The 27,324-nt window shown below is 36.8% G+C and overlaps 1 protein-coding gene across 4 annotated transcripts in view; it reads left to right on the forward strand.

Moving 5' to 3' along the window:
* LOC127446426 (uncharacterized) overlaps positions 1-27,324 on the forward strand; it is an 84,987-nt gene that overhangs the window by 9,695 nt on the left and 47,968 nt on the right. For all 4 annotated transcript variants that reach the window (XM_051707324.1, XM_051707326.1, XM_051707325.1 and 1 more), the window contains exons 3-23: positions 1,467-1,601; positions 4,176-4,249; positions 5,495-5,567; positions 6,703-6,792; positions 8,261-8,316; positions 8,407-8,527; positions 10,499-10,675; positions 11,789-11,871; positions 13,434-13,482; positions 13,619-13,708; positions 14,014-14,109; positions 16,822-16,893; positions 17,013-17,099; positions 19,215-19,364; positions 19,492-19,608; positions 19,729-19,905; positions 23,855-23,940; positions 24,029-24,077; positions 24,348-24,437; positions 24,522-24,617; positions 25,303-25,374. In XM_051707324.1, the coding sequence (XP_051563284.1) occupies positions 1,467-1,601; positions 4,176-4,249; positions 5,495-5,567; positions 6,703-6,792; positions 8,261-8,316; positions 8,407-8,527; positions 10,499-10,675; positions 11,789-11,871; positions 13,434-13,482; positions 13,619-13,708; positions 14,014-14,109; positions 16,822-16,893; positions 17,013-17,099; positions 19,215-19,364; positions 19,492-19,608; positions 19,729-19,905; positions 23,855-23,940; positions 24,029-24,077; positions 24,348-24,437; positions 24,522-24,617; positions 25,303-25,374 (2,040 nt within the window). The remainder of the gene's footprint in view (positions 1-1,466; positions 1,602-4,175; positions 4,250-5,494; positions 5,568-6,702; positions 6,793-8,260; positions 8,317-8,406; positions 8,528-10,498; positions 10,676-11,788; positions 11,872-13,433; positions 13,483-13,618; positions 13,709-14,013; positions 14,110-16,821; positions 16,894-17,012; positions 17,100-19,214; positions 19,365-19,491; positions 19,609-19,728; positions 19,906-23,854; positions 23,941-24,028; positions 24,078-24,347; positions 24,438-24,521; positions 24,618-25,302; positions 25,375-27,324) is intronic.

A 27,324-nucleotide genomic window follows, 5' to 3' on the forward strand; every position in this document is an offset into this window, starting at 1 on the left:
CTTTGTCTTACCCAGCATCATGTGTTTTATGGTTGACCCAAAATCCTATTTAAGAAATGCCATAGCTTCTGTTATCAGCTCTAAAATGATGCAAACAACAACAGCAGGTCTCTATAGTAACAAGGCAAACACAAATGGCACAGTGTAAACAGCTGTAGGAGGAGCAGAGAATAGGCATGGGTGAAAGTAAGGAACTAGGTTAGATCTGTGTTTATATAGTCCCCCAAACTCACATATAACATGACAGGACACATAAAAAATGCTCTTTATCTACTATATCTATATTTTACTTAGAGAAAATGACCAAAAAGTGCCATCATATGACAGTTATTCTGTTGTTTCGATATGGAACCATGGTAATACCATGGTATTCTTTAAAGTACCTTGGAATATTATATATAACAAAGTACTAAAAGTAACCAAATAATGTCTGATATTTCAGAGAACAAACCTCTGTATACATAAAGAGCAACTTTCATTCCCAAATTGTTAGTCAACATGAAATCAGAATTGACCCTGTTTACTTTCTTAAAGCTGCACTACATAATTTTGTGCTCTCTAGTGACAGCTGTGGTGGAAAGTTAAAATTGCAAGTAATTTGCGGAAGAACACATTACGTCAGTCGTGTTTCAGCACTGCTCTTCTGGCAGATGAATCTCATGATTTGAGCTTACCTGGACACTGCCTGTGTGTGATCATGAGATATTCCGAGATATTCTGAGCCGGAGTCATAACGTGCTATTTTCATGTTGATCTTATGTTATACAATTAAACATTTAAAATGGAAATATTACTTGCTTTGATGAAGATAAAAAACACTCCTATTTACATATTTTGAATGAATGAATTTTTCACTTATAGTGCTTTTCTGACAATACTCAAAGCGCTTTTACATAGAGAACAGGGGACTCAATCACCTACCAGTATATTTTAATATGATTTTTCAACTTTTTATCTACTATTAATGCTTGTATTGTACTACACTTATCAATTTAAGAGTTGAAACTTGCAATATGGCTGATACGAGTTCAATATAAGACTATTATTTTTAGATTATATTGTACTTGCCTCAGTTGATAATGCAAGTGAACCGTAATACTACAATAGTATATTCTATTTTAAAACATAAGATGAGGATTCAATAATGATGGGGATAAAATATACTTTATTGACCATGAAAATAATATGCTTAAATATGCATTATATTTCAAGTATCTGCCATTTAGAGACCACTTTTTACAATTCAGTCAATTCCCAGTGGATAAAATCAAGTCCCTCCATCACATTATGACAATAAAATGGGTTACAAACACTGTTTAGCAGGTTTTGTAGACAATAAGGAAACACAACATGGCAACGAATGAAGGCAGAATCATCTTAACACAAAGTTATTTTTTGATTAATCACAGGAGCATAAGCTCATCTTCATATCACAGCAACAGGACTCACTTCCTTCTAATTTTCAGGTTATCCAGCAGGCCTGGCCATTTATTGGTCAATATTTGGAGAAGTTGCTCACAGAAACCATTGCTCCATCAATCCGTGGCTCCAGCCCTCATCTACAGACGCTCAGCTTCACGAAGATAGACTTTGGTGACAAGGTCATACAAAGACACTCACACACTGCTAGTGCACACACTGCTTAGGCTCTTAACCTCTACACTAAATTTCAGTAGATTGGTTCTAAAAAGTGTTAGAACCAGTGAAGCATTCTGTTAGAATAAACGTTCTTGTGAAAACATCTGATGTCGAGGTTGATAATATTAACAAAAACGTCTATTCAAAGAATAAAAATGCTGTCATTATTTACTCACACTAATGTTGTTCCAAACCTGTATGCTATTGTTTTGTTTGTTTTTTCCCTGTGGAACACACTAGGGGAATTTTGACAAATCTTTACATAGATCTTTTCTGACAATTAATAGTGACCACAAGCTATCAAGCTCCAAAAAAGGAGGGAAAAAAGCGCTATTAAAGCTCCAGCTGCAGCGGATTATCAGGGAATAATGACTTAACCCTTCCTTGGTCTTGGCAGTCAAGTAACACTTTCACTTTCAAATTGACCCAACATGTTAAATCACAGTTAAACAGTCACAATTTGCACATTTTCTCCCCAGAAACTGTTTTATCAGTTTTTATATTCAATAAAAATTGTATATACAGTAAATGCTCCATATTTACATTAGAATATACAGTATGTTTGTACAGTATGCATTTATGTATGTATCTATGTTTGTGTGTGTGTTTACAATTATGAGTATGACTGTACTCCTAACATTTTGGACTGCTCTACCATTTTACATCTTTCTTTCATGTTTTTATTATGAACCGGGTCAAATTGACCCGTGAGTACTTCTTAGGTACTTTTTTATAGCGTTGTTTATAAATGCATGAAATTTATAATTATAACATTGTCAGATCCAAATCACCTCTTTCATCCTTTTCACACCCTTCTAGGATGAAAAGTTAAGTTGATGTGTATTAGTGTTAAAAGTTCAAATGGGTCAAATTGACCCGTAAGTCCATTCAGGGGTCAAAATTCAGTCTGTCAAATGGCTTCAGAAGACTGAATATAGTGCACAAGTTGTATCAACTACTTTTTATGATGCTTTTATGATGCTTTTTGTCCTTTGGGTTTGGAACAATATGAGAGTGAGTAAATAAAAACCAAATTTTTTTAGGTGAACTTTTCCTTTAAGGCAAGATCAAGGCAGAACTAGAATAGCCACATACAGTCTTGGTAACTAAAAAAGATTCAGCTCATTGAACACACGTTGATCTTTTGTGAAAACCTGCCCCTGACCTGACTCATGAAAAATACCTTTGTCCTAAGAACACATTTAAACATTTCAGTAGAAATCTGCCTTCATAATATAGTTGACTCTTGTCTAAATGTATGCCACTGTAGGTTGATTATGTTCACTTGTTTACCCAAGAGCTAAAACGAAAATACGATGATAGTGAAAACTTACTTTAGATGGTAGAATTCACTAAATATATTCTAATTTAAGAGGGTTTTATACTAGGTGTTTGAAACCAACATACAAAACCTTTGTTAGAGAAAACACATATTTGCACAATTGGACTTTTGACTCCAAATCTAACTGTTACATATATATAGATTGCCCTTGAGACAACTGCCCCTTGTGGCAAATAGCCCCAGTCTCCCCTATATTACATAAACTGTTAACAGGGTTGGGGAGTAACGGAACACATGTAACGGGATTACGTATTTAAAAAACAAAATATAAGTAACTGTATTCCACTACAGTTACAATTTAAATCATTGGTAATTAGAATACAGTTACATTCAAAAATTATTTTGATTACTGAAGAGATTACTTTGCATTTTATTGTCATTTGTTCCATTTAATATTTAGTCTATTCAGTTGGAAAACATTTATACATATAAATGATGTGATCCAAAGTGCATTTGAACAGCGGTGAAACACTTTCTTATGATGTGTTACATTCATACGAGCAGACAGAGAAGTAAGTTTGAAGTAAGTTTGGAGCAGAAGAAATAGAAATAAACCTTGTGTAAATTGTCAGCTTTACGATAATCTAAAATGCTATTTCTAGCCATTTTACATGCACGTTACCAGGCACGATCATATTTTTTATAAAGAAAATCCATGTTAGATCATATTTTTTTTTCTCTTGTAAGACCTTTAATAATATTCTTGATAATAATTTTTGTATTGTTTTTCTGTAAAAATATCTACAAATCCTTAAAACAAGATCAATTTGATTGATCTTGTTTTAGAAACAACACTGCATATGATATTTAGGTTTTTCAGAGAATGTATTTTTAACGTGTATTTTGTCTTATTGTACTGGCAGAGTTTTTATAGTCAAAACACGTGAAAAAAATCTACCAGTGCTGAAGAAGTAATCCAAAGTATTTAGAATACATTACTGACCTTGAGTAATCTAACAGAATATGTTAAAAATTACATTTCTCAATATGTATTCTATAATCTGTAGTGGAATACATATCAAAAGTTCCCAACCCTGACTGTTACTGTCGTGCAGTATTGTAGAACCTTGATAGCTAGCTAATAAGGTCAAAAAAGCATTGACTGGTTTGCCAGATGCTATGGTCTTGCACATTTTTATGCTTGATGGAATCTCTTTGGTTACTACAACAGAACTTTTGTGTTTGTATTTCACAGGCTATGAAGGTAGTAGGAGTGAAGACTCATTCAGAAAACCAAAAAGGTCAAATTCTGCTTGACGTTTACATCAGGTGACTTATAAATCTATTTACATTTTTACAAATTTATTTCATTTAAGATTCTCATCAATTTTTAAAAAAAAAATTTTTTATTCCCAATTCTCCCAATTTGGAATGCCCAATTCCCACTACTTAGTAGGTCCTCGTGGTGGCGCGGTTACTCACCTCAATCTGGGTGACGGAGGACAAGTCTCAGTTGCCTCCGCTTCTGAGACCGTCAATCTGCACATCTTATCACGTGGCTCGTTGTGCATGACACCGCGGAGACTCACAGCATGTGGAGGCTCATGCTACTCTCCACAATCCACACACAACTTACCACACACCTCATTGAGAGCGAGAACCCCTAATTGCGACCACAAGGGTTTACCCCATGTGACTCTACCCTCCCTAGCAACCGGGCCAATTTGGTTGCTTAGGAGACCTGGCTGGAGTCACTCAGCACACCCTGGATTCAAACTCACGACTCCAGGGTTGGTAGTCAGCGTCAATACTCGCTGAGCTACCCAGGCCCCGATTCTCATCAATATTGACTTGAACAACATGAGGGCCTATAATGAGTGTACTGCCTATAGTGAACACTCTGAAAAGAAGGAGTGCTCCAAAAGCCCTCTGTTCTCAGTATTGTGTCTGTATTTCACAAACCAACAAAACAAATCTAGACAAACAAAATTAATCTGAAGCCAGATATATATATATATATATATATATATATATATATATATATATATATGTTTTTTTAATTACCCCATAAAATCAAAGTTGTGTGGCATTTGGTCCATGTCTGTTAGCTTTGAGGTGCAAAAGTACTTCAACAAGTTGACAAAAGAAACTTTTAGTAGATATACACGTTTAAAATGTACAGTCTTTCTCTTCCGAGAAAATGAACCAAAAATATTGATGACTCATCTTACAATTTTTTCTCCAATAAAATTATCTCCTTCTAAACATTCGTGGTTTTGCTGGGCTATAACATAAAATAAAGGCTATTTGCTATTTAATAAAAAGGACAAGGCCTTCAATATGTCCCATGCCAACTTTCTGTTTCAATAGGAAATACATCAATACAGTAAAGAAAATTGCATTCGTCAACCCATTTTACAGAATTTTTAAACATGTGACGTCAAGTGAATGAATTATATATATTATTGTTTTGGGACAAATTCAGCTGAATCATTGAAAGTCCTTAAGATATGTTGTTTTTTTGTGTGTTGTTGAGATATTGAGATTGAGTCTGTTTCCTCTTTGTCTTTCCAGTTACGTGGGGAATGCTGAGATAAATGTGGAAGTGAAACGGTATTTCTGCAAAGCTGGTGTGAAGGGAATACAGGTGGGTTTAGGTGTCTGTCAGGGTGAGTTTAGGATAACATACAGTCAGCCGGTCGTTATTGCAAAATAAACCCAGACATGGTGTAGGACCCCGACATGAAGATACAGGTCTTGTATCACCCTGAAAGGGGTTTATTTTGTGACATTGACTGGCTGACTGTACGTCATCGTGCTTATTACATGGCTACTTACTAAATGAATAATTATTAATACCAAATAAATAAATAAATAATTGAATTAATTACGTTATTATGTGAAAAGAAAGAGACCGCTTAGTCTCCAATAACAGCTGAATTTAACCTCCGGTTTGCGTGAACTTCTGTTGGTGTTTATATTACGAAAATAACAGTGTGACTGCTCATTATCCCAGCTATTACAAGCCGAGGTGCCAAATAAATAATTAATTTGATATGATTTGAGTTGAAATTAAGTTATTATGTGAGAAGAAAGAGAACGCGTAGTCTCAAGAAACACCTGAATTCAACCTCCGGTTTGCGTCAAAGTTATTGAAGATGTTTATATTGTGAAAATGACCGTTTGACTGCTCATTATCCTGCTTATTACACAACGAGTTACCAAATAAACAGTTAAATAGACATGAAATAATCTGAGATGAAATTACGTTGTTATGTGAGAAGAGACTGGCGTAGTCTCCAGAAACAGCTGAATTCAATCTCTGATTTCCACCGAAGTTCTCTTGAGATGTTTATATTGCGTTAAATTACCACCTGACTTCCCATTATCCCGCTTATTATACGATGAGTTGCCAAATAAATAATTAAATAGACATGAAATGCTTTGTGTTGAAATTGTTTTATCATGTGAGAAGAGACAGCAGAGTCTCTAGAAATAAATAAATAAATAAATGGATTTGAAATATTGATTTGCGTTCAAATTAGAGATTGCAGAGTGATACGAGTAGCAGGATAGATGGCTCATAATACCTGGATGACCCATGAAATATCACTATATCCCAAGATGTACAGTCGATATTTAGAAATATTTGACTGCTGTATGGCGCAATTGACCAATCAGAATAGAGTATTCCAGAGAGCCGTGAAAAATACAGTAGAACTGATAGACAGTCCTGCTAAGAAATGAAATTATATGAATATTTCTATTTCTCAATCTCACAGCTCCATGGAATGATGCGTGTGATTTTGGAGCCTTTGATTGGAAATGTCCCGATCGTGGGCGCTGTGACCATGTTCTTTATTCAAAGGCCAGTAAGTATCTCAAACCATATTCTACACTCATTAAAATAAAGTTTCTTAAGGTTCTGCACCTTAAGTTCAGCAAAGAACAATATATACAGTTGTGCTCAAAAGTTTGCATACCCTGGCAGAAATTGTGAAATTTTGGCATGATTTAGAAAATATTACTGATCATGTCTTTTATTTAAGGATAGTGATCATATGAAGCCATTTATCATCACATAGTTGTTTGGCTCCTTTGTAAATCATAATGGTAACAGAAATCACCCAAATGGCCCTGATCAAATGTTTACATACCCTTGAATGTTTGGCCGTGTTACAGACACACAAGGTGACACACAGGTTTAAATGGCAATTAAAGGTTAATTTCCCACACCTGTGGCTTTTAAAATTGCAGTTAGTGTCTGTGTATAAATAGTCAATGAGTTTGTTAGCTCTCACGTGGATGCACGGAGCAGGCTAGATACTGAGCCTTGGGGAGCAGAAAAGAACTGTCAAAAGACCTGCGTAACAAGGTAATGGAACTTTATAAAGAGGAAAAGGATATAAAAAGATATCCAAAGCCTTGAAAATGCCAGTCAGTACTGTTCAATCACTTATTAAGAAGTGGAAAATTTGGGGATCTCTTGATACCAAGCCAAGGTCAGGTAGACCAAGAAAGATTTCAGCCAAAACTGCCAGAAGAATTGTTCGGGATACAAAGAAAAACCCACAGGTAACCTCAGGAGAAACACAGGCTGCTCTGGAAAAAGACAGTGTGGTTGTTTCAAGGAGCATGATACTTGTTGACCCCTCTCCAAACATAGCACTTATGGTTGTGACCATAAAGCTCTATTTTGGTCTCGTCACTCCAAGTTACAGTGTGCCAGAAGCTGTGAGGCGTGTCAAGGTGTTGTCGGGCATATTGTAACCGGGCTTTTTTGTGGCATTGGCTTCTGTACCCTTGTGTGTCTGTAACAAGGCCATACATTCAAGGGTATGTAAACTTTTGATCAGGGCCATTTGGGTGATTTCTGTTATCATTATAATTTAAAAAGGAGCCAAACAACTATGTGATAATAAATGGCTTCATATGATCACCATCCTTAAATAAACACAGTTTTTTTGCATGATCAGTCATATTTTCAAAATCAATGCCAAAATTTCACAATTTCTGCCAGGGTATGCAAACTTTTGAGCACAACTGTGTATATTTTTAAAGGCACTTAATGAACTTAATAAAGTTGCTAAATAAAATAATATTTAAAGAAAATTTGTGTGCTTAATCTTTTTATTATGTAGTAATAATAAGCAATAATTTGTTTTCAGCTAAAAGCGATGGATGAAACCTTTACTTAAAAGCTTTTTGAGAACGTTTATTTTAAAGAGTGTACTGAAGTAAACTCTTTAGTAGTGAACAAATAAAGATATTTGTTTTATTTTAATCATGTTATGCTTTGCCTCTTGTCCTTTCTCCATCCACTCTCTTCTTCCTCGTTAGACACTGAACATTAATTGGACGGGTTTGACCAACTTGCTGGACATTCCAGGACTCAAGTGAGTTACAGTCATTAGAGATACACAAAACTCTTTTATTCAGTTCATTAACAGCCTGTCTCACTGTGATTCTCTGTTTTTGTGTGTTAGTATGATGTCAGATACTATGATCATGGATGCGATTGCCTCATTCCTGGTGTTGCCCAATCGTCTCACTGTTCCTCTTGTGCCAGACCTGCAAGTGGCACAACTGCGCTGCCCTCTGCCCAGGGTATTACACACACACACACACACACACACACAAACACACACACACATTTTCTGTCATGGTGGAGACTTTCAATAAGCTTACCCTACCTCTAAACCTAACACTTTGCACTTTTAGATTTTTATTAAGACATTAGTTAATTTATAGTTAGTATAATATAGTATTTTAGTTTTAGTTTTATTAAGACGTTATTTTATTTTATTTTATTTTAGTATGCCATTTTTCTTTCTTTCTTTCTTTCTTTCTTTCTTTCTTTCTTTCTTTCTTCCTTCCTTCCTTCCTTCCTTCCTTCCTTCCTGTGAAATTCCACACGTGTTAAGTTTGTTAGCTCAGAGTCTTTCTGACAAACAGGAAGAGCTTGCACACAGTGACAAAAGGCTTTTTGATCATTTAGAAGTCATCAGGTAGTTGTTTGACACTGACTTGTAGTCTTTACAAATTTAGTTTAAAACACACATGTCAAGTTCATAGAAATGTAATCTTTGTGTCTAATTTGGTTTCATACATTTTTTATAAACATTTATAAATTTCAGTTGTCATGTGGTGTAACCATGAAGTAAAAGGTATTGAAAAACTTTCCATGCACCATGAATACGTATGCATTTAAATGATTTAATCATTCATTTCAATAGTAATCAAAGTTTTTAAACATATTTTTCAAGGTCAAAAATATTTTTTACAAATATCATGAATTTTGATATCTAGTTTTCGGAGTTTCTCCATATGATCTGAACAAAATGAGCCTTTTCATAAAAATGTCAAAACAAAACTTCACACACAATCAGTAAGGTTTGGGTGTGTGTGTGTGTGCGTGTGTGTGTGGGCGGGTTTGGGTGTGTGTGTGTGTCATGACATGTTGGTAACGCCATCTGACTTTGATTTGATTTGGTGGACAAAAGTTTTTCAAATATTCATCATATTTTAAAACAAAATGGTTTCACTGCTTTTTTTAAAAGAAATAATAATAAAAGATTATTTGTGTGTGTGTGTGTGGGCGGGTTTGGGTGTGTGTGTGTGTGGGCGGGTTTGGGTGTGTGTCGGCGGGTTTGGGTGTGTGTGTGTGTGTGTGTGTGTGGGCAGGTTTGGATGTGTGTGTGTGTGTGTGTGTGTGTGTGTGTGTGTGGGCGGGTTTGGGTGTGTGTGTGAGTGGGCGGGTTTGAATGTGTGTGTGTGTGTGTGTGGGCAGGTTTGGGTGTGTGTGTGTGGGTGGGTTTGAGTGTGTGTGTGTGTGTGTGTGTGTGTGGGTGGGTTTGGATGTGTGTGTGGGTGGGCTTGGATGTGTGTGTGTGTGTGTGTGTGTGTGTGGGCGGGTTTGGGTGTGTGTGTGAGTGGGCGGGTTTGGATGTGTGTGTGTGTGTGGGTGGGTTTGGGTGTGTGTGTGTGTGTGTGTGTGGGTGGGTGGGTTTGAGTGTGTGTGTGTCATGACATGTTGGTAACGCCATCTGACTTTGATTTGATTTGGTTGACAAAAGTTTTTCAAATATTCATCATATTTTAAAACAAAATGGTTTCACTGCTTTTTTTAAAATAAATAATAATAAAAGATTATTTGCTCTACTCATTGCAATAATTCTTTTTTCAAGAATTTCAGCTTTAAATGAGACTTTTGTTTTTTGATTTATCTCCGGACAGTTACACCTCATGACATTTTTAACTTTTAAGCCCCAGAAAAAAAAATATCAAAATGATTTTGAACTCAGAAATTGAAAACTTTTTCATCATAGAAGTGGTGTAGTCAAATAACTGTTTTGTGTAAATTGTATTTTTAATGTATTTTTGAATAACATAATGATCCTCACTTGTCACTGACCCGTAAACCAAAAAAAGTTCTGTAATTTTTGATTGTACCTCACGCACCTTGTGTTTGCCCTCTTGATGGCCTATAAATAACAAATGCAGGATTGTGTGCCTGTTCATTCAGTTTGGGTGCACTTCTAATGTGTCTTTCTTTATTTCTCTCTCATCCTCTATAAGGGAGTTGTTCGTATTCACCTGCTAGAGGCCGATGGTCTGGCTGCGAAAGATAACTATGTGAAGGGTGTGATAGTGGGTATGTCTGACCCGTATGCTCTGCTCAGAGTGGGGCCACAGACCTTCAAATCACGCCATCAGGACAACACCCTAAATCCCAAATGGGATGAAATGTATGAGGTGGGTGGAACACAAGCACACCTGAACGTATTTACACACTCGCACAATTACACACTCAGCAAACACACACCTCCCTTCACCTCTGTCTGAAAGAAGCAGAGATAGATGAAATGGGATAGTATGGTGTAAAATTCCCCCACTTCAGCACTTCTTATGCTCATTTGCACATTATATTAATATATTAATCTAATTCAAAACCTTTGAAGACTGGTTGCTGAATTAAGGTTTAAAGGATTCAAGATTTAAAGGGATAGTTCACCCAAAAATGAAAATTCTCTCATCATTTACTCACCCTCATTCCATACCAGATGTTTGACTTTCTTTCTTCTGTAGAACACAAATTAAGATTTTTTTAGAAGAATATCTAAGCTCTGTAAGTCCATACAGTGCAAGTGAATGGGTACCAAAACATTGAAGCTACTAACCCTTTCAACTTGTTTTTTATTAGCCATTTGTAAAAGTGAGCAGAATATCAGTCAGGCTGATTAACTGGTAAATATTTGGCCATTTTGAGATTATCGGCATCGTCCGATTAAGTGTTAGTTCCTGTTTTGTCAGTCCCAAAATCTACTGACTGTTGTAAGATATTTTGGAGTAAATGATTTAAGCAATTGAGAGAATTTTTAGAGTAAATACTGTGTAAAATGTGGTAAATTTTATGTACATCCCTTTTGCTTTCATTAAATTCTGTGTCAAATTTCAATATTTTATCGGACATCAGCCACCTGTCATTGAAAAATTCTTATCGGTCAACTTCTCATTTGTAAAACGTCCATATTCTGTTTTCTGAGTTTCCATCGGGACAGTAAACAGATGTAAATGTTTTATAAGTAGTCAATTCATTGTGCTGTTACAACTGGAATCATTGCATTTAAATTAGTTTTTAAAAACAACTAAAAATAGTCATAACATAAAAATAGAACCAGGTCAAGTTTTATGCAAATTGCTACTACGAATGTCATAAAATCATACTGAATGTATCTTTGTGTGTCCTTTTGTCTTTCCGTTTTATACAATTTATAACCATGTTATGCCACATTTCGTCATTTATTACCCATGCTGTTAATGTAGGGTGTGTGTTTGGTGTTACATGCATGTGTGTGTGTCTGTCAGGTCATCGTTCATGAGGTGCCTGGTCAGGAGCTTGAGGTGGAAGTGTTAGACAAAGATCCAGATCAGGATGATTTACTGGGCAGGTAGTACCATATCTGTCTCCATTCCATCTCTCATTCAGTCCTTTTAAGGGGTCATATCTTGCATTTTCCTGAAATCCCTTTTCTCCCCAATTTGGAATGCCCAGTTCCCAATGTGCTCTAAGTCCTCGTGGTGGTATAATGACTCGCCTCAATCGGGGTGGCGGAGGACGAATCTCAGTTGCCTCCGCGTCTGAGACCGTCAATCGGCGCATCTTATCATGTGGCTTGTTGAGCGCGTTACCGTTGAGACTTCACGCTATTCTGCATGACATCAACGCACAACTCATCACACGCCCCACCGAGAGCGAGAACCACATTATAACGACCACGAGGAGGTTTCCCCATGTGACTCTACCCTCCCTAGCAACCGGGCCAATTTGGTTGCTTAGGATACCTGACTGGAGTCACTCAGCATGCTCTGGGATTCAGACTCGTGACTCCAGGGGTGGTAGTGAGCGTCTTTACTCACTGAGTTACCCAGGCCCCTCTGGACTGGGGAGAGAATTTTAAGTTCTGAACTTTATAATATGTTTAGCTACATAGTAGGGCTGCAACAACTAATCGATAAAATCGATTATTATCGATAATGAAAATCATCGACAACAAATTTCATTATCGATTAGTTGGATATTTGCGGCGAACACGGAGAAGCTCCATCAGTGATGTCACTTTACAGCCCAGTGAATAGTGTGTTGCATGATAACTCTTTTGACAAACGACGGAGACAAGTTGAAGCGGAAAAAACACGACCCAAGATACCCATTGCATGAGAGCACTTTATAAACACTTCAAAGAAGATCATAATAAGCATACAGCTTATATTGGAGCAGTTGCTGCATCATGTGCGTTAAAAGAGGGCTTGTGCCGTTGTGCTTAAGACTATGAATTCAAAATCAGGCGGTTATTTCCATTTCGCTAAACCATTTGTCTTTACCACAAGCGAGTCTCCATTAAACTTTACCGAGCACGCGAGCGCGCGCATCCACGCCAATCAAACCGATTGCTATGGAGAAAGGGAGCGCAATCACGTTGATTAAACTGTACAACATCATTCCACGATTTGAGTTTCAATATAATCAATTATGCAGCTTTTATGGATGTCACAATGTCTCAGAGGTCCAAGTGTGCTGGCTTTTAAACTGTTATAGATGGTTTCTTCTCATCATGTAAGCACAGGTAATACAATGAGCTTAGGATGTCTAGACAAAAAAAAGGCTAGGATGAGACTTCTCAGCACGAGAGTGAATCTGATGATTGTACTACTGTATATAAACTGTATGCTGAATATGATGTATAATAATGCAAATGGTCCTGATATTTCATAGTCCTAATAATGCCAAATGTAATGTCTAATTTCTACGTAATGTAAATGTATACTATGCCAAACATTATTATAATCGATTAATCGATTATCAAAATAATCTTTATTTCAAAAGATCAAAAAATGTTGACCCTCCAGACATCAGTTCATTCTGCTTTTTGCGTATTTGTGTTTTTTATTGTTTGCTGATCTCACTCTTGATCGCATCTCTTCTGTATTTCTCTCTTTCTCTTACGTTCAGGACAAAGTTAGACTTGGGAGTTGTGAAGAAATCTAAAATTGTTGATGAGGTGAGAGCCTTTGCTTCTTTTGCTTATTTATTGAACATTGGTGTCTTTTCTTCTTTATTTAATTACATCAATATCTGTTGTAGCATTTCTCATTGGTGATTGTTTGTTTCTATGCGATTTAATGTCCCCTCTGTAGTGGTTCACTTTGAAGGACACTCGTACAGGACGTGTTCACCTCAGACTTGAGTGGCTGACACTAGAAGACAACACAGAGAGACTGGAAGAGGTCAGGCATTACACAAACATACACACACAACATACAAGGTGTTTTGGTACAGAGCCTGTGTTCCCTTCTCCACTCATGCAAACAGTGTGGCCGTCCACTCCACCTTTTTAACAAATCACGGATTAACTTCAAACATGGAGTTCTAGAGATAGCAAGCTTACTTTACACACTCAATAGTGTCAAACAGAACAAATGCACACAAATGATTTCTTACAGATTGCACCACCCTCAGTCACTGATATGAACTGCTTTGCCCTCATTTCTCTCTCTCTCTCTCTCTCTCTCACTCTCTCTCTCACTCTCAGGTTCTGAGGAGAAATGAAACTGTGGTGAGTAAAACAGCTAAACCACCATCAGCAGCCATCTTGGCAGTGTATCTGGACAAGGCTGAGGCACTTCCTGTGAGTAATACTTTTGCTTCCTGTTTCTGCCGCGCTCTTTTGTTCATTGTGTGTGTTAGTTTGTGTGTGTGTGTGTGTGTGTGTGTATGTGCATGTTCATGTGTGTGTTGTAGTTTGGGGACAAAATTCTCCCCAAAAGTGAGCTACATCTCATTGGGGAAAAACTATTTTTTTTATTATAAAATGCAAAATGTTATCTTTTAGGGTGAGGATTTGGGTTAAGGTTATTATATACTATATGTAGTTTATATAATTTAGCTTTTTACAAAAACAGAAAAATAGAAGTATACACACACAATTTTCCAGTAAAACTATCTAAGCATTCTTAAAACAAGATAAATTTACTTGAGAAGCAAAATGACATGACATTTGGTCTTGTTTTCAGAGAAATCTATCAAAAAAACCTATTTGCCAATTGGGTAAGAAAACAAAAACTTGATTAATTATTATTTTAATAATTATTATTTTATTTACTCTTATGTTGAGATAAATGACAGATTATTTTAATAAAGTAAAAGTGACAGAAATTATTATATTGTTACGGATATTTTAAAATGAGAATGTGCTAAATATAAGCAACTTGTGTTTGATTAAAATTTTGAATATTATTTTATTGAAAACCCCCCTTTGAAATCCATGTATCAAATATGATACAACAGGCTTTTGAGGAATATGAAAATTCTACTATATACTTTTTATAATATATATTTAAAGTGTGAACTAATATTTCTGTGTATTTTCATGTATGCAGCCTGCTCTGTCAGTATATAATTATTTTACATTACAAGCTATTATGTCATCTTACCATAAGTTCCTGAGACCCAGCAACATTTTTACAATTTCCCTTTTTTAAATGTCAATATAGTGTTTGGTGCATAAAATACTCATGATTAAAAATTGTTTATTGAAAAAAGAATATTTTATTCATATTGTATTTGATGTGCTGAATTGAACTGTGATACATTTCAGTCCATATTTATAGACCAATGATAGGAAGTTGATTCATAATTACAATAAATAATGTTATTTGTTGATTCTAAAACTAGAAAAAACTAGAAATTCGGGGTAGGGTTAGGGTGTGAGTTAGGGTTAGAGCTTTTTATGAAAATAGTAGAAGTACACAACACATTTCTTTTTCTTAAGAAGCATTTGGTCTTGTTTTTAGAGAAATCTAGCAAAATTTTGATTGATTCATAAAAATAATAAATAATGTTCTTTGTTCATTCTAAAACTGGACAAAAATCTTTTTGGGTTAGGGTGTGGGCTAGGGTTAGTTTGCAGTATTTATAATTAGCTTTATATAACAATAATTGAAGTCAATGGTGTGCCATCATTTAGAAAGCTAAGGCCCATTTAGTCCTGGTATTAAAATGCATTTTGAGCAATGAGTTTGAAACACGATGAAGCTAAAGACAGGTGTAAAAGGGGTTTAAGATTTGTCTACTGTAACAAAATTCTGAGATTCGGTCAATTGTTGTTGAAAACGCATGTGACCACATTGGACTTGCAATTTGAACAGCTGTGAAGCATCACCTACTCACTTTTTAATCAACCGCTGTGCTACAACAAGAGTTTTAAATTGTGCCGGTTACGTATGGCTTTGAAAAGAAATGTGTGCGTGTGTGTGTCTGTGAGAGAAAGAGAGAGAGGGAAAGAGTGCTTCTGGTTTCCCTTAATCCCTTTTATGTTTGGCAGCAGACTGGCTGACGCCCACTTTGAAGCACAGTCAAAGGAGGACTATGTCTTTACAATAAACAGTTAAATGTATCATTAGCTCTTACTCTCTCCACTTATTCAGCTCATAGTTAAATAGCACAGATAAGCCACTCTTCCCGAATTTCCTTGCTATCTAGAATATTTGACTGAAAGTGCAAGGTGCATAAGACTTTACCTAGAGACTCATCCTGACACTTAAAACTCTCTGAACAAGTACACACTTGCGTCAAGCGAACATGATCGCACAAGCAGTGCTCAGCCTCAAAACTGTGGTCTGAAGGATTTCAAGAAATGTTCTGAGTTCAAAACAAGTTAGGCTTGACAGAATCTGTGACTATGTTGTTGATTGCCACAGAGAATAATTTCGAATCATTCCTCAGTTTGTAAAAACAAGCAAAAGTTGTGTATTCAGTAATGCACTTACAGTGGAATGTCTATGGGGCAAAAATTGCATCGGAATAAACATTAAAATATACTATTTCCAAAGTATAGCCGCAAGACTTTATACATTATGCTTGTTAACATGGAACCGGTGTGACAAAATCACTTTTATGTGTTTCATTGTCCTAAAAAAAACCTGCAAAAAGTACAAATTTTATTTAATTATGTGTATTTAGGATATCTAAAATGTTAGCTATGAAATTAGCCTTTGAAAGAAAAAGGGGTCGGCGATTTTATTTCAGAAACGTTAAAAATGTCATTTTCATCAGCGTCATTTCCAGCACAGAATTCTGTAAAATACAATACAGAATTTGAGATATGCTGGAAATGACACTGTGGTAGGAAATATCATGACTTTCAGAAAACTGACAAAAATCACATAAATCTCCTGAGATGCATGTACATACACTGTTGGATATTGTTAGTAGACATGTTTTAAAAAACTAGTGAGAGTTTGAATTTTTTTTAACAAGACTTTAAGTGTCCAAAGTGGAAAAAATGCCCGTCTATGTTTATGTTTTTAAGTGCATGTGTACATATTCCTTATGTTTTCAGATGAAGAAAGGCAATAAGGAACCCAATCCGATCGTGCAACTCTCAGTACAAGACGTTACTCGTGAGAGCCGGGTAAAACACACATTTACCATCCATGCCAACAATGCCAGGGTCCACACATCAAACCTTTCCATGTGACCCATTCTGCTCTCTCACTTCCTCTGTTCTCTCTCTCTCTTTCTCTCTCTTAGATTTGCTGGAATACGGTGAACCCTCAATGGGAGGACGCTTTCACTTTCTTCATCAGAGATCCAAACAAACAGGACATTAACGTCCAGGTATGCTTGCATAATTTGCCCCAACCCACCTACTAAAGATGTATCTTTTATCAAAAAGTAAGAACTTGCTCCCCACTTTTGTTTTTCAATCCCTTGATCCACCCTTGATTCTGGTATCTAACGCCCAACTTTCACAATCCAATTAAATCTTGATGGATAAAATCAAGTCAATTTTCTTTTTCAATTTTTCGCTCGGACATATGTCACATTTTGGAAGCAAAACAAGGTGCAGACGTTGTTTCATGTTAAACATCCGTCTCGGGTGATCCGATGTCCGACCACAAGTGGACACCACTAAATGTGGTCCAATTTGTCTTGTGATCCACTTTTTGAGGTAGTCAGTGATGCATGTGGCCACATCGCATTTATAGTGTAAACACTAATGGGCCTAATGCGACGCGGACAACAGCGAAGGACCGCCTACTAACCGGCATGGCTTTAAACAAAACAAATGTCTAATGGAAACATTTGGAAATGCACAAGACTTTATGGAATATGTTTGATATCAACATGCAGCGACACAGGTCATTGAAGCACATCAAAAGGTCCTTTAATACAGGTGTTTAACTAAAATAACAATGAGCAATCCACTCAAAATGTCACTTTGATGAAATTTAAAGTATACACTGGAAAAAATTTGGAGTGGTATTTACTTCTAAAAAAAAAAAAAAACGTTGGAAACAATTTCTAAGCAGAAAATTGTAGTAAATATAAAGAAATATTCCGGGTTCAATACAAGTTAAGCTCAAATGACAGCAGTTGTGGCATAATGTTGATTACCACAAAAATATGTATTTCGACTCAAACATCCTTTTCTTAAAAAAAAGCAAAAATCAAGCTTACAGTGAGGCACTCCAATGTTTGGAGGGTTTAAAGGCAGAAATGTGAAGCTCATAATTTTATAAAAGCAATTACATTAATTATTCTGTTAAAACTCATGTATTATTTGAGCTGTAAAGTTGTTTAAATCGTAATATTTACAGTCATTTTAGCGTTTTAAGGTTTGTTGACATTACATCGTTGTAAAGTTGTAAAATTAGATATAACTTTTTATGTTAAATATAATTAGATATAAATTGTTTATGTCTTGTAGCTATACATTTGAAACAGTGAGTATTTTAACATTTACAGATTGGCCCCATTGACTTCCATTGTAAGTGCCTCAATGCAACTCAGATTTTTGCTTTTTTTTTTTTTTTTTTTTTTTGAAGAGAAGGACTCTGTTTCAAGTAAATTGTACTCACTCTTTGTACATTTTACTTAAGCCTTTCTTTTAAAAATGTACTAGAATTGCAAAGCTTTTTCAGCATACTTAAACATGTACCACATGACACACGGAAGTCTTCCACAGTGAAGTTTAATGCATGCTATGTAGTCTATTAGACCTGAACACTTGGCGCACAAAACACGATGACGGTAACAATCAACAGATAATTTATTTTATCATGAACGCATAATTTTGAGTAGAAAATGAACTTCAGACTTCATAAAACAAGAAGCTAGCAAATGTAACAACAAAATCATCTATAAAAACGGCTTAAATCAACTTGCAAAGAGTGAAACCGTGCAAGCTCATTAATTATTCAAGCTCGGTGCATGCTGGGAACACTAGCTTCAAAAAGTTAAGTAAAATTTGCTTATTTTATTTACCTGTGAAATTTACTCAAATTAGCGAATTAAAATGACAAGGTTTTCTTCTTTAGGATTCATACACGATGACGCATTGTAAAGATAACAATCATAAATAATAGCATACATTTTTACATGTTTGAATCGAATACAAAAGTAGAACTTAATATTTTCAAGTTCACTCTGAAACTAAAATATTCATTGTAGAAAGTACTATTTACTTCACCACAAAATAATCTTTACAGTGTTTTTGAGATTAACAGAGTGGCAATTTTTTGTGCTTTATCAACGTACAGTAAAGTGACAATGGATTTGCTAGTCCTTTGTTAGTTCATTATACCTAATGTATATACTTATGTTAACAAATAGAACCTTATTATAAAGTGTCCTATATTATATATTCAAAAACGTGATTTGAGTTGGCTTCATTTGGTTCTACTTAAGTTACGTTTCTATTGACTTAATCTCTCCTTCTCTGTCTCTCAGGTGAAGGATAATGATCGTGTTCAGGTTTTGGGAAATCTGTCCATCCCTGTTTCTCGTCTTCTGTCTTGTCCTGATCTGACTCTAGATCAGTGCTTTAATCTGGACAACTCTGGCCCAGAGAGCCGCATCCACATCAACACAGTGCTCAGGGTAAATGAGTCAGTCACACGATGGTGTACCCAATGCATTACATACATTAGATTTAGATTTCATACTCTTTATATTTGGATATGGACTTTCTGTTAGTCAGTTTATGTGTTCATTTCATCTCTTACAGGTGCTCTGGTTGGATGAAGACGCTGTTGCTTCCCATCTTCTTTCCAGTGACCCTCTTTCAAAAAGTTCTGCCTCACGCCCGCAGAAGACCTCGCCCCATCCTAGCTTTGCCACTGAGGTATGCACATCAATGTCTCTTTATACCATTAAAGGGATAGTTCACCCAAAATTGAAAATTCTGTCATAGTTTACTCACCCTCATGTTGTTGCAAACCCGTATGCCCTGTTTTTCCTGTAGGGGGTGCTGCGTGTCCACCTTGTGGAGGCTCAGGATCTGGTTGCTAAGGACAACTTGGTGGGTGGAATGGTGAAGGGAAAGAGTGATCCCTATGTCAAGATCCAGATTGGAGGTGAAACCTTTAAGAGTAATGTGATCAAGGAAAATCTAAACCCCACCTGGAACGAGATGTACGAGGTAGGAATGTTTGGAAATGTAGTTCTAAACCTGCAAGCTTAGATATATTGTACAGGTGCTTCTCAATAAATTAGAATGTCATGGAAAAGTTCATTTATTTCAGTAATTCAACTCAAATTGTGAAACTCGTGTATTAAATAAATTAAATGCACACAGACTGAAGTAGTTTATGTCTTTGGTTCTTTTAATTGTGATGATTTTGGCTCACATTTAACAAAAACCCACCAATTCACTCTCTCAACAAATTAGAATACATCATAAGACCAATAAAAAAAACATTTTTAGTGAATTGTTGGCCTTCTGGAAAGTATGTTCATTTACTGTATATGTACTCAATACTTGGTAGGGGCTCCTTTTGCTTTAATTACTGCCTCAATTCGGCGTGGCATGGAGGTGATCAGTTTGTGGCACTGCTGAGGTGGTATGGAAGCCCAGGTTTCTTTGACAGTGGCCTTCAGCTCATCTGCATTTTTTGGTCTCTTGTTTCTCATTTTCCTCTTGACAATACCATACCATAGATTCTCTATGGGGTTCAGGTCTGGTGAGTTTGCTGGCCAGTCAAGCACACCAACACCATGGTCATTCAACCAACTTTTGGTGCTTTTGGCAGTGTGGGCAGGTGCCAAATCCTGCTGGAAAATGAAATCAGCATCTTTAAAAAGCTGGTCAGCAGAAGGAAGCATGAAGTGCTCCAAAATTTCTTGGTAAACGGGTGCAGTGACTTTGGTTTTCAAAAAACACAATGGACCAACACCAGCAGATGACATTGCACCCCAAATCATCACAGACTGTGGAAACTTAACACTGGACTTCAAGCAACTTGGGCTATGAGCTTCTCCACCCTTCCTCCAGACTCTAGGACCTTGGTTTCCAAATGAAATACAAAACTTGCTCTCATCTGAAAAGAGGACTTTGGACCATTGGGCAACAGTCCAGTTCTTCTTCTCCTTAGCCCAGGTAAGACGCCTCTGACGTTGTCTGTGGTTCAGGAGTGGCTTAACAAGAGGAATACGACAACTGTAGCCAAATTCCTTGACACGTCTGTGTGTGGTGGCTCTTGATGCCTTGACCCCAGCCTCAGTCCATTCCTTGTGAAGTTCACCCAAATTCTTGAATTGATTTTGCTTGACAATCATAAGGCTGCGGTTCTCTCGGTTGGTTGTGCATCTTTTTCTTCCACACTTTTTCCTTCCACTCAACTTTCTGTTAACATGCTTGGATACAGCACTCTGTGAACAGCCAGCTTCTTTGGCAATGAATGTTTGTGGCTTACCCTCCTTGTGAAGGGTGTCAATGATTGTCTTCTGGACAACTGTCAGATCAGCAGTCTTCCCCATGATTGTGTAGATAGTGAACCAAACTGAGAGACCATTTTGAAGGCTCAGGAAATCTTTGCAGGTGTTTTGAGTTGATTAGCTGATTGGCATGTCACCATATTCTAATCTGTTGAGATAGTGAATTGGTGGGTTTTTGTTAAATGTGAGCCAAAATCATCACAATTAAAAGAACCAAAGACTTAAACTACTTCAGTCTGTGTGCACTGAATTTATTTAATACACGAGATTCACAATTTGAGTTGAATTACTGAAATAGATGAACTTTTCCACGACATTCTAATTTATTGAGATGCACCTGTATTATCATATTATATTATTTATTTCCAAGGTGACAATTGGACACCATTTACTGAATTTAAAATGCATTGTAATAAGGTCATGTGACAACAATGTAGCATACTACTGTTTGAAAACGTTGAAATGTGCATACTGCATACTTTATCACATACTTAAAAAAATAAATAAGGCATGAAGAAGCAGTACGCTAGTATTCTGTTCAAAACACTGTGGTATGAATTCAGTAAACAGTTTTATGCATGGTATTTTAGCGCATGAACCTGCGTCTTATTCACTATCTACCTAGTTAAAGCAGGCACAATCATTGCTGAAATAGCGCTGCGTCTTAAGTAGTGATGGGATGATATATAAAATTTCGATATATCACGAACCAAAAAAGATTACGAACCATATCGTGGCATAACTCGATATTTAGAAATTTGCAGCATTATTTTCTGTCCATCTGATCATAAATGAAATAAACCATCAAACATCATAATCTCTCTGTTGATTGATTTGACCCCTACTGCACTTTTGGGTTCACACAAGGTCCTTAAAGTGCTTGAATTTAGCTTTTAGAAATGTAAGCACTGGAATACCTGGAAAATCGCCCTGTTTTGATGAAAAGTGCTTGAGATTAAAGCGGATCGTTTCCTCCGTGTAATGTGTGTCCATCAAAGATGAGGCGCACTCCACTTTCATTGAATAATCTGTCTCATTATCCTTTCTGTTCTTTACAGTCAGATAAAAAAGTAAAAAGAAATATTAATTTTAATCTCACACAGCATGGATGCGCTAAAGAAACCGAGAGATGGCTGTTGATGTTCACTGAACTGGAACACTGTGAAGCGCTTGTTCATCTCTTAAAGTGACAGTACCATTTTAGTGTTTCATATACACATGAATGTAAACTCAATGTTTTTACTTGTAAATTGTGCACATTATTTCAGACAGTGATAGCTCATATCATTATTAAATATACAATTTCATGATATAATAATTAATATAATATAGAATATTTGTATTTTTACAAAGTTAAATTTTGATTGTAATAATGATGACAAACAAATTATTAAAATATAAATATACACATTCACATACTATTTTCAGGACAGGTTTTGTTCAGTTCTATTGCTTGTTCTGCACCTGATCAACATGAATGTAACCTACTATTTTTGAAATCTTATTTGTGATCTTTTCTTGCAGAGAAAGGTGAATGAGCAACTCTTATTTAAACTTTGAGCATTTATATTGTGTATTAAAGAACTTTATTTGGATGAGAAATTATAATGTGGATTTTGCTCGAACATTTTCTGTAATATTTTGTCATTTAAGTGTTATAATATAGAATTGAGATTATATCGAATCGTGAACCTCATATCGTTTATCGAACCGAATTTTAAGATAACCACATCATCCCATCCCTAGTCTTAAGTATTAAATTAAATAAATATTGTGGGTTCAATACAAGTTAAGCTCAATCGACAGCATTTCAACTACTGCAAAAATACATTTCGATTTCTTTAAAAAAAGCAAACATCTGGATTCCACTGAGACACTTACAATGGAAGTGAATGGGACCAATCCGTAAACGTTGAAATACTCACTGTTTCAAAAGTATAGCCTTAAGACATAAACAATTTGTGTATTAACATGATTTTAGTGTGATAAAATCACTTACTAACCTTTTCTGTGTAGTTATATCCAGTTTTACAACTTTGTTGCCATGACGACGTAATGCCGTAAGCCCTAAAATCCTAAAACGACCACAAAAATCACAATATAAATGACTTTACAGCTCAAATAATTTACAAGTTTTAACAGAATAATTAATATAAGTACTTTTATAAATTATAAGCTTCACATTTCTGCCTTTTAACCCTCCAAATATTGGCCCCATTCACTTCCATTGTCTGTGCCTCACTGAAACCTCGATTTTTGCTTTTTTTTTTTTTAAGAAATTGAGAAGTGAGTCTAAAGTCAATTTTGTGGTAATCAACATTATGCCACAAATGCTGTCGATTGAGTTTAACTTGTATTATAACCTGGCATCTATGCAAGCCCTCAAGATCAGAATCGCACTGTGTAAAGTGCGTTCAGCAAAGATTTTGGGGGTGCGTTTGCATCGTTGCCTGATCTGAATAATTCCTTTAGTGAATCAGGCGGTAAATCAGCGCAGACAACACATGGAATTAACTGGCTGCGATTCATTCTTAGTGAATTCCCCCTGTATATGCAAGACATCACCACATTTTTGTCTAAGAGTTCCACATCTAAGCTATGGAATTTTTAGAGTATGACTATGTAATATGCTTTATTCCTGCTTTATTTTTCAGGTGGTTTTGACACCGCTTCCTGGTCAGGAGTTGACCCTAGAGGTCTTTGATAAGGACATGGACATGAAAGATGACTTTATGGGCAGGTATAATTGCTGAGGTCAATATGTCTCATAATAGCTTTTAGCATTGTTTTGTCATCTGCATTATTTAGGTGTTTTGTTTTTCTATTAGACTGAAGATCAATCTAAGTGACATAATCAGCTCTCAGTACATTAACAAGGTGAGTTTATGTTTTCTGATATTAATAAGTACAAACATAAGCTGCATGAAATAAAAAAAAGGAAGTACTCCATAGGCAGATGGAAAGCAGATTGCATTTCCCTTCTAGATTCTAGATTAAGATTTATCTTAATGTTAGCCAGTTGTAGGTTTTCCTCTGTGACACCTCAAAAATTGCTCTGTTTGTTTGAGCGGCACGACATATCAACTTCCACAATGTGTTTATATGAATTGTGTGATGTGACCATATATCCTCTTATGTCTGTGTTAGTGGTTTTCTCTGAATGATGTCAAACGTGGTCGTGTTCATTTGGCTCTGGAATGGCTGCCTACAGTAACACAACCAGAAAAACTGCAGCAGGTGAACAAAACTGTCTCTCTCGATCATTCTGTGTCTGTGCTGAAAAATGAATTGATGAAGTGAACTAGTTGGTTTGTTTCACAGGTGTTGTCGTACCAGTCAAAGAGCTCTTTTCTGAACAGGACTTTGCCAGCTGCCGCTCTGTTGTTTGTGTACGTTGAGCGTGCCCATGAACTCCCTGTGAGTACTACATTGGTATTACACAAATGCAGTCTATGTAATATCTCAATTATTTCTACTAAACAGCAATGAGATTAAATTGACAGAAAATAGAGACTACAGTGCTTCTCATTTTTTATCAACAATGCCTCAAACTGGCCTCAGATTTCCCAAAATACCAAATCTACAACCAAAAGTCAGAGATTTCAATATGAACTCATTAAATTCGTCAAAAATCAAGATCTGAGCTATTCTTTTCACATATATTATATATATTACTTTATGTCAACAATTGTTTCTATTTGTGTTTCTCCTAAAGAATATTGGGGGGGGCAAAAACATCTCAGACAAAGTAGATATTTCAATGAAACATACTTGAGAACTTCTGAGCTCTAAAAAGAGCAATAAGTAATTAATCATTTTACTGTGGAGTTGCATGAAATGTCTTAATAGACAGTAACATGTTCTATTGTTATGCAGAATTTTAAAAGTTTATTCACAAATCTCTCTGAAACAATTTATCATATTCTCACGTTTCTCCGATAAGGACATAATGAAATAAAACTCAAGTTGTTAACCAACCACATATCGATGACAAATCCAGAGCATGCCACAGAATGTGATTTTATTATCTAAAATTTGACCACAGTGCTCTTTGAAATGTCAAGTAAACAATTAATTAACTGTATTTTCTCTGTTTATTTAGCTAAAGAAAAGTGGCAAGGAACCGAAAGTTGGAGCTGAGCTGATTTTAAGAGGAACATCTCACAGAACCACAGTGGGTAACTCTAAAATTGCACTAAAATGCACTGTGCATTATTGTTTGTTACAACTGACATGATTTATTAAAGGGATAGCTCACCCAAAAATTAAAATTATCTCATCATTTACTCACCCTGATGCCATCCCAGTTGTGTATGACTTTCTTTCTTCTGGTGAACACAAATTAAGATTTTTAGAAGAATATTTCAGCTCTGTAGGTTCATACATTGCAAGTAAATGGTAACCAAACCTTTTAAGCTCCAAAAATCATATAAAGGCAGCATAAAATTAATTAATAAGACTCCAGTGGTTTATTAAATGTCTTCTGAAGCTATGCAATCACTTTGAGTGAGAAACAGATCACTATTTAAGTCCTTTTTTACTATAAATCTCCACTTTCACTTTCTGAATGCCAAGCACAGTAACAACTTGCCACATTAATATACACTGTAAAAAATTGCCAGGATTTGACAAGATTTAACAGTAATTTCTTACAATTATGTACTGTTTTCAATATTTTACTGTAAAATCAATGCAGGCTAGGTCATGTTCTGTCACACAAATTAATGTGAAAAAAGACATTTGAAATGTCATTATGTGAAAATAGTATTTTGTTTGAAGTCACCATTATGGTTGTCGTGTTGGGTTTTTGTCTGACAGGACCATGACATCATCGCCCCATGTTCTGTCTTATGTTTCGTGTCCTGTCTTTGTGTTGAGCGCACGGGTCCAGCTTGTTTTTTCGTGCCTATTTTAATCCCCTTGTGTGTCATGTTCTTTGCTGAATGTAGTTGAATGTTATCTGTTTGGTTGCCTGTCTCTGCCCATGTGTCGTGTGAGTTTGCCTTCCAGTTTGCTGTGCGCGTGTTCTCTAAGCTCACGAATCTTCAATGGAGGATTCCTCGTCTCTGCCCGCGTGTCGGGAGTGTGGTTGCCTTCCAGTTTGCTGCGTGTCAACTGCTCTTCAGCGGAGGTTTCTTCGCGGCTCTGCTCCTCGCCGTCACGGCACATGCGATCACCTGCGGGAGCGCTCATCATGGAGGATTCCTCATTACTCTGCTGCAGTTATTATTTTGAACTGTAAATAAATCCTTTTAACTGTTCTTCTGCTCTTGGGTCTCTTTGTCTCGCTTTCGCTTTGTGTCAGAACAATCCAGCCATGATGGACCCAGCGGAGGAATCTACTCTTCGCTCCACCCTGTCTCATCAGGGAGCTTTACTGGGACGTCAGCAGGATCAAATCTACACAGCTCGCTGAGCTCACCTCAGTCATCCAACAACTCCGCCAGTCTCCCGATACCGGCTTCACCCAGAAAGCACCCTCACCGGCTCTAGCGATTCCCCACATTTCTGGACGCATTGAGCCCTGCCCTAATCCTCCAGCCCCGTTCTCAGGTGAGGCGGACACTTGTTGCACCTTCCTTAAACAATGCTCCGTGTACTTCTTGTAGGCCGCTGTTTGGGGAACCGGCATGTGGGACAACGGACTTCCCTGTTGCACATCATTCCTAGCATTCGCCACGGAGCTCTGCCGAGTGTTCGATCAGGCCCTGCTGCAGAGTGGATCAGCCAGTCACGCTGTTTCCGCATTGGGGGATTCCAGAGCTGAAGGGAACGTTATGGATGTCGATGTGGTCTCCAAGTGGCAAGGTCCGATTGTCCAGTTTGGCGAACCTGTCACCGCCAGGACGAGGAGCCAGGCGCCTGCTCCTCAGTCGCTGCCAGCATCCACAGCCATGGAGGCCGTTCCCCAACAGGCTAACAATGTCCACGGCCATGGAGGCCGTTTCCCTGCCACTGTTAGCGTCCATGACCATGAAGACTGTTCCCCTGCTGCTGCCAGCATCCACTGCCATGGAGTCCCTTCCCTTGCCAGTGTCCACGGCCACGGAGGCCATTTCCCTGCCACTGTCAGCATCCACGGCAATGGAGGCCGTTTCCCTGCTGCTGCCAGCGTCCACGGCCT

The sequence above is a fragment of the Myxocyprinus asiaticus genome, chromosome 9 (assembly GCF_019703515.2).
Source record: "Myxocyprinus asiaticus isolate MX2 ecotype Aquarium Trade chromosome 9, UBuf_Myxa_2, whole genome shotgun sequence".
Lineage (NCBI taxonomy): Eukaryota > Metazoa > Chordata > Actinopteri > Cypriniformes > Catostomidae > Myxocyprinus > Myxocyprinus asiaticus.